At 31.9% G+C, this 14,599-nt stretch overlaps 1 protein-coding gene across 3 annotated transcripts in view; it reads left to right on the forward strand.

The window, feature by feature from the left end:
- LOC124544047 (nephrin-like) overlaps positions 1 to 14,599 on the forward strand; it is a 246,889-nt gene that overhangs the window by 212,760 nt on the left and 19,530 nt on the right. For all 3 annotated transcript variants that reach the window (XM_047122441.1, XM_047122442.1, XM_047122440.1), the window contains exons 6-13: positions 430 to 642; positions 3,129 to 3,283; positions 5,299 to 5,443; positions 7,293 to 7,423; positions 10,761 to 10,923; positions 12,770 to 12,921; positions 13,821 to 14,043; positions 14,273 to 14,488. In XM_047122441.1, coding sequence (XP_046978397.1) covers positions 430 to 642; positions 3,129 to 3,283; positions 5,299 to 5,443; positions 7,293 to 7,423; positions 10,761 to 10,923; positions 12,770 to 12,921; positions 13,821 to 14,043; positions 14,273 to 14,488 — 1,398 coding nt within the window. The remainder of the gene's footprint in view (positions 1 to 429; positions 643 to 3,128; positions 3,284 to 5,298; positions 5,444 to 7,292; positions 7,424 to 10,760; positions 10,924 to 12,769; positions 12,922 to 13,820; positions 14,044 to 14,272; positions 14,489 to 14,599) is intronic.

A 14,599-nucleotide genomic window follows, 5' to 3' on the forward strand; every position in this document is an offset into this window, starting at 1 on the left:
CGCACGTTTTTCAAGTAATGTATCTATAATCCGTTCTACACACAAATGTGAAGCTATAGCGTTTATATACAATCAGTGTTTCTACGCTAAATGTTGAATATAGGTCGGCGAACGATTTTATCCGCTCGCTACGATTGTTCCGTATGCTATTACGCGTCGGATAAAATTGGTGTCGATATCGTGATTTGTTCTTAAGACAACTGGGCGTAAGAAATGATTACATACACACGCGTAACGAACGCACACTTCTAAATAGCATATTAAACAATGTAACGGAAATATTTTTGAAGAAAAAAGAAACTTAGTATACTAGACGTCACTTCATAACCTCGGTTAAAAATAAAAATAAAAAGCTTATTGATAGTCTAATATTATAGGAGTGACGATAACATGCGTTCTCAGATATTAATATTATTTATATTACCACAGGTAATCCGACACCAAGAGTGCAATGGTTGCAAGGTGACACGGTGCTTACGACGTTAGCTGCGGGTGAATTACATCCGTCAGGAAGCAGCAGGTCATTGACCCTGGTCGTAACTAACGCGACGAGGGCACACTTATCTTCAGTGTACATGTGTACAGCGGATAACACCCTACTATCTCCACCCCAAAGAGCCTCAGTCAAGATTGACTTATATTGTAAGTTTTTTTTACATTTTAGTTTCTAGCATGTTTTGTTTTAATTTAATTTAATTTTATATGCTAACTAGCGACCCGTCCGTCTTCACACGGGTGCAATGCAATGTGTATGGTGTTTTTGTATATAATACGGTCTGTATCATATACACAACCTTCCTATTGAATCACTCTATCTATTAAAAGAAGCCGCATCAAAATACGTTTCGTAATTTGAAAGATCTAATCATACATAGGGACAGACATCGAAAAACGACTTTGTTTCACGCTATGTAAAGATGACAACTAAAGGCTTCGAGGAAGTTGTCTAGGTATTACGCACAGATGAAATAGTTTACCAACAAAAACCAATTTTTAGGATTGTTATGTTCCAATTCGAAGGATGAGTAAGCCAGTGTAACTACAGGTACAAGGGACATACCATCTCAGTCGATAAAGTTGGTGATTATTTATATATTTAAAGAAGGTTAATATTCAATGCAGCCCCAATATGATATAAATGTCCTATTTATATAATAAAGAAAGCAATTCCTTCCCGTTTTACACGTGAGAAATCTTCAATTCGAATCGCTGGAAATTATAATTATAATATTTATGGTACAAGAAATACCGGATACTTGAATAAGTTATATTTTAATTTACCATTGAATCACCAATACTTTTAATCATTGAAATGTTATGAAAATATATTTATTGATACTCAGGACGAGAAAGCCATTTCCGGTATTAAATGTATATTTTATGCTGACCCAAGTTAAGAGTTTTTCAACATGTTGTTTTTCAATAGATTTCATTCAATATTTTCTTGACTAGATGCTGGCCCTGACTTTTTCCGAGTGAAGTAAGAATCGTATCGCTATCAATATATTGATATCGCAAACACTACCAAATGAGGTTTAAAAAGATTGGTACTAAAAAAAAATCTATCAACATTATCGAATCAAATGAACAAAAAGGTTTTATTAAACCACAACCACATTTATTAAGCCTATGATCACAATATATATTTATAAATAAATCAATTAAGCGTGTTCTAAAAAGGTTTGATAACTTATTAAAGGGGACGTTACCCAAAATCTGGTGAGAACGCATTAGGCCGTAATGAATGTATATGGAACGGGAAAGGTGCTTCGACATTGTGGTAAATGGAAGACCGTTGTTTTTGTCTAGACAAGGGAAACTGTATAAATCAATATATCGAGGGGTGATAAAGTAGTGAGAGTAAATATAGTTCGGGATAGAGTACGTATCGATGTAACGAATATTTGTTTTATTTTTACGTACTCATTGTTTACACACTTTCTTTACGTTTACACAATTAATGGATTTATTTTTAAAAGATATTTAGGTACATGAAATATCATGATGGAAAAGTAACATTCTTTGTGAAAGGTTTTAATTTTTTTTATGGGGTCGATTTTAATTTACATATAAAATATTTTTGTTTTAATTTACTATTTGAAATTTTATTTCTAAGGATTATATTATTACAAAGTTTAATTTTAGAACGTATTTATTATTTTACGAGTTACCCTTAGCTTGTAATATGGTTGATTATTTTCGTGGTTTCATTAAACTAAAAAGGCTTCAAAGTGTAGGTTCTGTATCATGTAACATCAACGTATTTATATCACAAATAATTAATTATAAAGTACCATTTCGAAAAACATATATTAATATTAAATTTAGAACTAAAAACGTTGCCTAACATACATAAAATATATATAAGTAATCGTGTACAGTTGGACTTACTTAGTTCGAGTTTTATAAAGTTCACATGTTTTACTTGGTGAAATTACAAAACAGCCATTCCAGGTGCAACTTTTGTACGAGTGTCGAGGAAATTGTAGCCGTACAAGTGTTTGTTTCTACGGTCTTTCTTGAAATTGAATTCTTATGAAATATTGTAGCGAAATTGTATATAATTTATCGAACAACAAACAATATTTAACATCAAATCATAGCCTTCGATTCGATCGCTTCTGGTACTTCTCTATTGCTAAAAATACATACCCGAGCTAGTTAAGATAACTTTGTTTTCAAATCAAACTATGGATAGTATTTCCAATTCGGAGAAACGATAAATAAGTAAATATCTATTTTATAGTTACGTAAGCTTTCATTTTGTGTTAATTCAGTTAATAAAATCAAGATTAATTATAAGCAGTTCGAAATATATTTTTCGCTTAAGTGATCAATGTGATAATATCTATTAACCCTCCAAGTTAAATAAGCTTTTTCGAAAAGCTTTGCATTCTAAAGAAGCTCGAATTGTTTTTGATGCAATATATTGAAAAATTATTTCATTTTTGCTTATTAATTGATACATATGTCAGTACAGTTTATAAAATACGATATTTAATTTAAATTTGTATAAATAAATAAATAAGCGATTTTTGATATATGTAAAAAAGATTTATGTATTATTTTTGGTATGAAATTTAAAACGTTGAAATAATGGTAATAAAAATGCAGTTATTTTATTGTAGTGAGGCCGCTGTCGGTGGAGATTTTATCAAGAGAGCAACCTTTATCAGTAGGAAGAAAAGCAGAACTCTCATGTAGATCGACGGGAGCGAGACCTCCAGCGACCATTACGTGGTGGTTGGGTGGTAAACAGCTGAACTCTATAACGAAAGAACAGGTGAGAACATGATCAACGCTTGGCGTTATTTTATTATTTTAGTCATTTATTAAATAAACTATAACATAAAGTGCCATTACCATATAAAAAAAATATATATAGGATAAAGGATAATAGATATTTCGATGTAATTAATTTTAGGAAAGTAAATTCTTATTTTGTTAATAAATATATTTTTTTTGTTTATTAACATATTAGTGTTCCTATTTCTTATAACCTAATCTTAATAAATACATATTTTAAACGGAAACAGCATTAGAGGTACGCAACAATAATTATATCAATCAACAAGAAATCAGAAAATCCAATATTCAACTTACGCAAACATTTTACTCTGTTGAATTATTTAAATTAACAAATCAACGCTTAAAGGCTATTTCATTTAAATGGATATTTATGAAATCTTGCGACTTGAAAAGGTTGTTGCAAATGTTTGTCGACTAACATCGGTTCGATGCGAGAAACGCTGATGACCACTCGATGCAGACTTTAATCTCTGAGTTTCTTTTACACCTTCATACTTACACGCTTAAGAAATTCTTAATATTGTGTTATCTACTAATAAAAGACATTTATATTCAAAGTGAATACATATCTATAAAGCTTAGTATTTTTTGTTACTCTGTAGCATTTAAAGTTTGTAGTAAAATATGAAGAAGAATTTTATTAATTATGTATGTACATAATATGTAACTTCATATATGGCGACTTATTTTACATGATTACATACAACAACAACAACAGCCTGTAAATTTCCCACTGCTGGGCTAAGGCCTCCTCTTCCTTTGAGGAGAAGGTTTTGGAACATATTCCACCACGCTGTTTCAATGCGGGTTGGGGGAAAACACATGTCAACACAATTAGACACATGCAGGTTTCCTCATATTTTCCTTCACTGCCGAGCTCGACATGAATTATAAACATAAATATTCAGTGGTGCTTGCCTGGGTTTGAACCCGCAATCATAAGTTAAGATGTTCTTGTCCTAACCACTGGGCCATCTCGGCTCCCATGATTACATAACAGAAAAAAAATGTTTGATTATCATCATAATATTACAAAACTAATAATAACTTTCTCACTCAACGAAATTGGAGACTAGTTTTGTCTTATAAGAAAATTTTCAATATTGCCAGCTAGTTCAAAATATACAGAGCAAAATGATTTAAGACACATTCAATTATTGTTCACATTCGAGAATCCGCATTTATTTCTGTTAAATTCTGGCCAGTGATATATTATTCATGAAATTTTCACCTTTAAATACCCTTTATCCTCTAGAGGATGTTAAGCAATGGCACTCGGTTAAGCGTGAACATCCCTTAATTAATCTATCGTAGTACGTTGCTGATTCGCCCTTGGCTTACTTGTTAGATGAGGATTAGTTTCTATAGTAACCCTGTTACGTCACGGCTTGAGAACTAATACGCTTTATACTAAAAATTGTTATATTATATGATTAGTCACATTTGTTGTAGTTGATTTTATATTCGGTTACGAACAAAATTACAAATATACAGAAAATAATATCTAAGCAAAAAGCCAGGGCTTTTTTGTGATTTTTTTTGTATCATATTATTATTTGGACTCGAGTCTTTAAGCTCGATATAATTGGACTTCAATGCTATATCACTATATGTTTTTGTAAAAACAATATATTTTTGTAATGTAAGATATCTCGATAAATAAACTTAACACAAAAAATATCAGAATAAAAAAAAGAGCTAAAATCGTAAGAGCTATTCGTTATATCTTCATAGATAAACTTAATAGGCTTAAAAATTATCTATACAAAAAAATGACAAAATTCGTACGAGCTGTTTCAAAGATAGACGAATCCCTACAGAAACAAGAATTACTTCTAACATATAACAGTCAGTAAAGATATTCGATCTAACTATCCAAAACTATATCCAAACGCCAATAGTTACGATATTAACATTTTAAGATCTAGCTTAACGCGTCACGTTCTAGTAACCTGGATTGTGCAATTTCTAAAGGATACATTTTCACAGGAGCTGGACGATAGAAACGAGACTCAATCGCTATTGCAGTGGACGCCTCAGAAGGAACACAATGGGAAAATACTCACTTGCAGGGCAGAGCACTCCAAATTCAATAAATCGACGATAGAAAGCAAATTACCACTTAATGTATATTGTAAGTATGATTTCAGCATTTCGATACAGTTTGTATTGAGCAAATAAAAACATTATTGTTATTATTACACGTTACACAAACCTTTATTAACATCTCGTGCTGATTTAATGTTATGGTAACGTTGCAGCTCTACAAGTATACTTTTCAATCGTTTTCCTTTTCTTTAAATTATCTGTAAAAAAAGATAACCAAAATAATCTCATATCATAAAGTATCTACGAATTTAATTATGGTAGTTACAAGACAATAATCCACCAAAATTAGTAGCTATTTAGTTTGTTTTATTTAGACTATAAAATCTTAGTCTGCGAATTCTCTTAGGTATAGGTAAATACGTATATGAATATGTATCAATTTTTAACCTCGACGTTATGCATACATAAGTACATAATTAAAAAAAAACAGGTTGGAACTATAGCGACGATAGGACATTGAATTTTTTTTAAATATCGAACCTTTCACAATGACTTATAATTAGAATATATTGAATACAATGTTACTGCAGACATAACAAATTAATCTTATCCTGAATTCAAAACTCTTAAAACCTATTCAACTTAGAAAGTAAATCTTGAAGCTTTAATCGAACGCATCAATTTACGTAACGATCGCTTTAGATAGAGGTGAATCGAAGACAAATAACCACAGCCTATCAACTGCCGCTGTAATTGGCAGTGTAAAGTCCTGTCACACTGACGTTAGTACAATGTTTAAAGGAGATAGCACATAGTCTATGGCCTGATAAACCGTATTACGATTAAAGACAAATTGAAAAAGCGGTGTAGTATTAAAAGTTGGATAACAAACTGTGAGAAAGAATTCACGATTTATACTGAAGCTATTTCCATATCAAGTAGGCGGCGTTCACCGCTACGCAGAACTTTACTTTTAATTTTTTTCAGCATGAAGGTTTTATATTAATTTTTATCATCGTTTACCAAAATCGCATACTTTACAGACACAAATAATAATAAAACTTTATTGCTCAAACACAAACTTATAATATTATTAACATATACATATAAATATTCATGTTTAGTGATTCTGAAATCTGTAACGCAACTAATCCAGCTATAAATAGCTAAAATCTCTAAATAACCTTTAGTAAAGAGAGTCTAAGCCCTAACTTACTACAAAGAGTTCCGTTAAAACAAAAGAAATAGGTCACGTGACTTTTAGTTTCTTTAAAATTATCGTTTAAGTCAGAGGCAGTGTGATATTGACTTAAGGGGCGTATTAAATACGCTCAAAGCACTAAAATACCTTGTACGTGGAATGGAGACATGAATTAAGACCTACCGATTCCGTACTTATAAATACCATTTTTTTACATAATATTTTTAACGTCATTTCATGTAAGCTGTTAAAATTTTTAATACAAAAACGATAACTTAAAAAGAATGAAAAATTTGTTTGCGTGGTAAAGGTAAATTTCTCCGCGAATTCCTAAAAATTCGACTGATCCTATTAATTGTTTGATGCGTCAAACGACAAAAAGTCAATCCCAAATTATAAAACTTATTAAAATGGAAATAACGAACGACAAATTTTACACGATTCTATTTTCGAAATGGAATTGTATAATATTCAACGATCGTGACATATTTTTATTAATTACGAAGAGGAAAAAAAAACGTAACAAATCAAACAACGAAACGAACAGAAAACTATGATTTATTAAATTTATGGCAAGTAGAATGGAATAAGCCAAAAATATATTTTCGACACAGAAATGAAACTTTCATGCACTCGCAATAAAACCGCGTCAAATATTCGGTATAACAAGATATACATTGAACATAGGAAATTCAACTCTACTTCAATAATAATAGAATGAATAATTCAACAGACGTGCCCGTTGCCTCAATGCACCTCGGTGCCAAGATGAACCCGAACGATATCGAAGAGGGCGACGATGTATACTTCGGATGCGAAGTCGATGCCAACCCACCCGCTTATAAAGTAGTGTGGGAGCATAATGTAAGTATGACTTATGGTATTTTTATTTTCTGCTGTCATATTTTTCTATCTGTTAGTCCAATATTGGCAATAAGATAACTTTGTTTTTCTCCACACAAGTCACCATATGTTTGCAACATAGTACTCGGTGGCTTCTTATTATAACATGTTAACTTACAAAGATAAAATAAAACATAGAGGTACGCTTTATTACCCTTGAGGGTGAATTTTATATTGAATATAAAATTTACTTTTACGACGTCTATGAAAACGCACTTGACGACTTCGATGCGCTTGATAAGGTTGTCGTTTTGTTGCTATTCGAAATTAAACTTTATCACAACTAAGTTAGACGTATATTGCAAAACGAGTAATTAAAGCTCTTATTAATTTAACACCACCAGCGGCCTTATGAAACTTTTTCAAAAGCGTCGCTTAGGGATAATGACGTATTGAATAAGTCCTTTGTCTAGAACTTTATCAACTTTAGCGAAGAAATAAATGAATAGTTCGTTCAGATTTAAAATAACTATTACGCTTCGTTTCATTCGAATAAGGACATAATTAACAATTACATTAATGAAAGTGTTAATAAATTCCTTCTTATTCATCCGCTCACTTAAACCAGTCAAATATCTGATGATTCTATAAAAAAACGAAAAGTATAAAATTCCACGAAGATAACATACTTCAAACACATAAAACAACATCAAAATAAAATTACTGTCCATCTAGATATCACCTGCGTCTTTGTTAAGTTTTTAGGCCATCGGGTATTAGGAAGAACAATAGCCTATCCTTCCTTAAATTTCATCATTTTAAATTCAGTGTTTTTGCCATGATTGCAACAGAAAGACATACAGAGTTATTTTTTCATTAATATTATTGGTATTGACGAAGACGTGATATCTGGCTTTTTCAAATAATACAGTTACTATACGCTATAGAAGCTATCATTTGTTATACATAGTTCGCTTAGTTAAGTTAGTTAGTTGTCAACGAGATGTATGACCTATTAACTTGGAGAATAGCTTGGATTAAACCTACTTTATAAGGGTTACTCGATTCAGTTTTCCTCGAGACTTTATAAATTAAGCTGACGCAGATTCACGGGACGTCATCTGTACACGTTTCAAATGTATGCAGTAACAATCTCATTTTATATAAGATCTAGTTAGTTGTGTAGAGTGAGTTGGGCTATTCTTTGTTTATAGCCCATGATCACTAGCAAAATTGATGCAACAACGGCCTGTGAATTTCCCATTGCTGGGTTAACGCCTCCTCTATCTTTGAGGAGAAGGTTTGGAATAAAAATCACCACGCTGTTCCAATGCGGATTGAGGGAATACACATGTGGCAGAATTTCTATGAAATTAGACACATGCAGGTTTCCTCACGATGTTTTCCTTCACTGCCGAGCACGAGATAAATTATAAATACAAATTAAGCACATGGATATTCAGCGGCCTGTTATCGCAATCATCGGTTAAGAAGATGTGTTCTAACCACTGGGCTATATTGGTTCAAAGAGTTTATGAATTGATGCAAAGATTATAAATTATCTTGATATTAGTCTTTTAACAATCGGCGTCGTTGCTTTGCTGAGTTGTTGCAGTTTTGTCTAGCTCGTATACCGATGGTACTAGTTTGGAAGGTGTGACAACTAAACAAAGCAAGCACCTTTCACTTATAACTAGAAGCAAGGCCATTCTTTTGTAAAGCAAACTTTTATTCGTAATTCTTTTTTTTTTTTTGTAACATTGAGAAGCATATGTTTTTTCAGCGCTATACAGCTGCTTGAAAATCTCCTTAAAACTGTCGTCTATATCGTTAAACATAGAATAGCGATTCTGCAGCTGCTAGAATGTACCATATCGCATTAATTAAATCTGTAATCATTCATGTTTTCAAACAAAAACATTTTGTTTTAACAACAAATCAGATGAGAACAAAAGTTAATTTTTACCGCTAGTATTTCGGCAATTAAGCACTAATTAGGACATATTACTACCTCGTTTGTAATTTACGGAAAATTGCCACTAATTAATATAATATCTGTTCACTGACTAGTTACGTGTAAGATAAAAACTATTTTGTTTTACTTTTCCACACAACTATTACATTTATTATTCAAATATTTGTTGATGAAAATTACATAACAATGATTAAATATTTAACTTATAAAAGAATTAAAGCTAGGCTTTGTGCAGCTCGTCACAGAAGCTTTGGTTTGAAGGACCATTTTAATTCTGTAATTCGATTCTCTATCCGAGGCATATGCCACGTTACGAACAGGGTGTTCATAGTATTAAAAGCAGTTTATTTTTCTCACTGTACCAATAGAACATGATGACTACTACTCATCAGTTAAAGAAATATAATGGAAAAAGATGAGATGACCCAGTGGTTAGAACGCGTGCATCTTAATCGATGATTGCGGGTTCAAATCCAGGCAAGCACCACTATATATGGTGAAGGAAAACATCGTGGGGAAACCTGCATGTGTCTAATATCATCAAAATTCTGCCACATGTGCATTCGACCAACCCGCATTGGAACAGCTCGGTGGAATATGTTCCAAGCCCTCTCCTTAATGTAAGAGGAGGCCTTATCCCAGCAGTGGGAAAGGCTGTTAATAAATTAAAAAATAATGGAAAAAATATTTTTATTTATTAATTTTGACATATAATAGATTTTGCTAGAATATACATGGTTATGTATAGGTACCAAGTTCTAAAATTGAACAACCGATTCGAATTTATAACCCGTACGCAATATTTTTTTTGGAATTCTACAAATTGTCATATTTAATCGATTCAGCGTTGAAAAAATAAAAGGAAACTTTTATTTATTATAACAAATATTTTTCCGTGACAATTTTGTATTCATAGCGAAATCCTGTATTCATTCGTTCCCGTTCAGTTTTTGATTGACCGCGTAAAACGGCATCGGTTTGGAAAACGTTAGAATTCAGTATTTTTTATCTTGACTAACATAAAAATCGCTGAATTGACAGTTTCGTATATTTTCGACGGACTTTTTTTTTATCTGCCGAAAACCATACGATAATGACAGTCACAAGAAATTCCTCGTTCGAATTCGATTTGTTCGAAACGAATAGAAATTATTTGATAGTGACACTCATTTGTTTTTGACACTCAAATTAAGAACAAATACGATTTCATTACATCGTTCTTTCTTTTATCCTACACTTATCCCAAACTATTTGGGGTCACGGCGTGTCTTTTCGTTCTCTATTATTCGTCACCAAATCTTGAATTGGACGGTAGTAATTGAAAATATAATTCCATTACAAAAAATGTGTACAAATAGTATATGTTATTTTTTTCTTTTGTAGGGTGTTCTGCTTCAAAACAATCCATCAAACGGCGTGATCCTGACTGCTAACACCAATCTCGCACTCCGCAATGTGTCACGCCACCAAGCCGGTCTATACACCTGCACCGCATCCAACGTCGAAGGTGATGGAAAATCACCGCCTTTGCGGATGCAGATTGTTTGTAAGTTTGTACCTTTCTTCTTGTTTTTTTTTTTATCTTATATATTCATATAATAACTACCAATTCAATCACGGAAGTCAGTAATCTTATTTACCCTATGATATTCGATAGAAATTATATTGTTTACATTTATGGCCAAAAAATTTAAGAATTTTAATCATCACAATGATCCAATGTTTTCAGTATATCCGCTATTGAGTGTGGTTGTCAGATGAGAGCACTTGGAAGCATAATTTCCGATTTTCAATTCTTGTTTGGACGATAGCAATCTAGGGCACAAATTTATAAGAGCATTCGTTAAAATCGAAATAATTGTCGTAACTAAACTAAGTACAAAAACAAAATTATTTATATAATTATGACGAATGAAAAGATTTAATTATGACAATCACCTAATATATTCATCAATGGCGACAAGGAAAATCCGAGAAGATCCCATGCAAACAATAGGCGCAATTGTTTGCTTGGCTTTATTACGAAAAGAAAATACATTATTAAATTTTAAAATAAAATATTATGTTTTATTTATAATATTAATTGTAAATAAACATACATGCATACAATTTAAAAAAAAGGGGAATTAATTCGTTTTATATCAAGAATAAGGTTTATATTTAATACACCTAATATAAAATATAAAGCTTATACTTGATATATGATAAATGTTGCTTTTAAAATTCCATATAACTGTGAATACATAATAAATTTCAACTAGCTATCTGTGCACAATTTTGTTTGAAATTATTAAATTTACTACTATAATTGTTACTGATCGGTATTCAAATGGTTTTAGTGGGAAGTTAGGTGATGTGAACCTAAGTCTCTTCAATTATGGCCAAACCTTACACTATTTGACCTATAATGGTATTCGATAGACATCCCAATTGAGTGACATGCTAGATTTAATGGCAGAGATTATCTATCCGATTCGGTTCTACGGCCACAAAGGGATCAGAAATCTTGAATCATTTAATCAATTAGAAGCCAGAACAATACGGCAAATGGACTGACAGGGTACATTTAGATAAGCAGAAGCTGTATAAGAGCTAATTGACTGCGCAATGTAAGAAAAGAAAAAGATCGCTATCTTGATGGTCGAAGAAATGAATAAGTTATGTAATTTCTCCTTGTCGTTGAAGTAGGACTTAGAATAAAGAATATAAAAGAAAATAAAAAGAAAGTTGTGCTGAAATGTCTTGCATTAGTTTAGTCTGTTTTACGAATACTTTGCATTTAATGAATAATATCAGAATATTTTCGCATTTTAGTTTGGTTCGAGATTAAATTGAATTTTACAGTAAGCATTCCTTTTTATAAATTGCGTCTCGATTACTGAATCTGCGAAAAAGGTTCGGATTCATTGATGTTTATTTTGATATTCTATTGTTAACTTTTTGTTTGAATCTCGGAACATCTTTTAGGTTTTTTTACCGATCTGGAAAAACAATCTTCATTAAGAAACTTTAAAGACTACATTACAAGACTATATTAGTATTTAACATGGTTAACAAGCGTCAAGCAGTTTTAGCCATATGTAACGTAATATAGTTTTTTATATTTTACGAAAAAGTTTTTATATATTTCTACTAATAAATAAACAGCCTCGTATTATAGTATTATATTAGTTCTTATCAGCAGTTATTGAGTTTTTCTGGAAGTGTTTATTCGTGCCTTGGAAAGCACGTAAAGTGGTAGGTCCTGTTTATTATTATTATATTTTCTCCTACATAGTTAGTCTTCCTTGGGCTCCGGCAAAATTCGGTCACGAGGTCATCTATATACAAATGTGACGACACAAAAACAAATTATTATATATTATTAAAAAGTGCATATTATTTTTGTACAGATAGACCTTTATGTCGAAAGAGAGAGGTGAAATTGATCGGTGCAGCTCTACAAGAACCGTCGAAGGTGGAATGCGAAGTAGACGCTTTCCCCCCACCAGATACTTTCGAGTGGACACTCAATAATTCAGCGGGCTCTATTAAAGTTGACCCAGTGAGTATACCTTGAAATATTAAACTTCGTAAGTATAAAATATGTAAAGGTTTTACGAATACCTATATTTTATTCAGTATTATATTTTATTTTATTTGACAAACTTTCAATGTAATATTTTTCTATAGATTTTGTTTTATTTTATTTTATGTTAGATTTATTTGTAGATCGATTGTTTCACTATGAATACATGAAGTGAATAGTAAAAGTATATATAGGCTAATGTCACACTTTAATATAACAAAAGTTATATCATCTCTTCTCATGACATAAATTGGATTGAATAATCGAATATATGATAAATTCAAATACGGTAAATAAAGTTATTTATTATCATAAAGTGATACAAAAAAGTATCAAATCTTTTGTTTTCCTAAGAGTATTTTTCCAACGCGAAGTAGATAATTACAAAAGAAAACATTTTGGAACTTAGTCGTTTGACACGGAAAGTCGTGAGAAGGTTTCAACTTGGGGAATACTTCCTTATTCTTTATGATTCTACCCTCGGGCATAAGAAATTATTGAACAGCGTATCACTCTTTATACTGTGATATAAACGGTCCCTTCTATTGAACCTTTTATTATTCAACATTTGTGTAGTCTGATATTCATTTCACGATGAATAATTGTGATTATGTTCGGAATTCGGCGGAATTTACCTCGTATGATTTTATATAATTCTGATACTGATAGCTTAATGATTTCAGCTAATATAATTTGTTATTATTATTAGTACTGTAGAAAGATTTTTACAGTTGCAATGAAACTTTTGATGTTCATTTTTATTCCATTGTAATAATAAAATAAAAAAAATTAATCAACATATTAATGTTTCATTTTAAAACCTGCTCTTGACTAAATGGTTGATTGTATCATATATAATATTATATTTTACTCAGGAACGTTTCACGGTGAACGCAAAAGAAGGCAAGTCGGTGCTCACATATGTCCCCGTCTCCGACATCGACTACGGCACACTGGCATGCAGAGCAACTAACTTAGCCGGGCAGCAAATGTCACCGTGTGTTTACACTTTACTGCCAGCAACGAGGCCTGACCCACCTTCCAACTGTTCAGTGTACAACCTCACTGATGACTCGTTGGACCTAACTTGTCTAGCAGGTATTTTTGTAAATAACTTATTTATTAAAACGTCCATTAATTTAAAAATATCATTGGTTATATGGTTGTCAGATCCTATACAGTTTTATTTCTACATGATCGATATACATTGCTTTTATATCTTTATAAAAATTCAGGATAGTAATTAAGTAGCTTGTAAATATCTTTAGATATGCAAAATCTATGTTAGAGTTAATAGAAATCTAATCCAAACATATATTTCGAAAAGGTTACGAAGGCGGTCTGCAATGTACATACATCGCAGAAGTATGGGCAAATGAGGGTCTAGTAACAAATTCCACGAACGGAGCAGCAGTATGGAACCTCAGAAGACTAGGAGCTAAAAGACACTTGAAGCTGGTTGTATATGCTGCTAACAGTAGAGGAAGATCGGAGCATATCTCTTTCACCGTGGAAACTGCACCTAGATTATCGCCAAGGACAGGTAAATAAGACAATCTTTCATTTCTAATACAATAAAAAAGTCTTGGTGGTAGGGCTTTGTGCAAGCCCGCCTGGGTAGGTACCACCCACTCACTCTGATGTATTCTACCGC

The sequence above is a fragment of the Vanessa cardui genome, chromosome 4 (genome assembly GCF_905220365.1).
Source record: "Vanessa cardui chromosome 4, ilVanCard2.1, whole genome shotgun sequence".
In the NCBI taxonomy this organism is placed as follows: domain Eukaryota; kingdom Metazoa; phylum Arthropoda; class Insecta; order Lepidoptera; family Nymphalidae; genus Vanessa; species Vanessa cardui.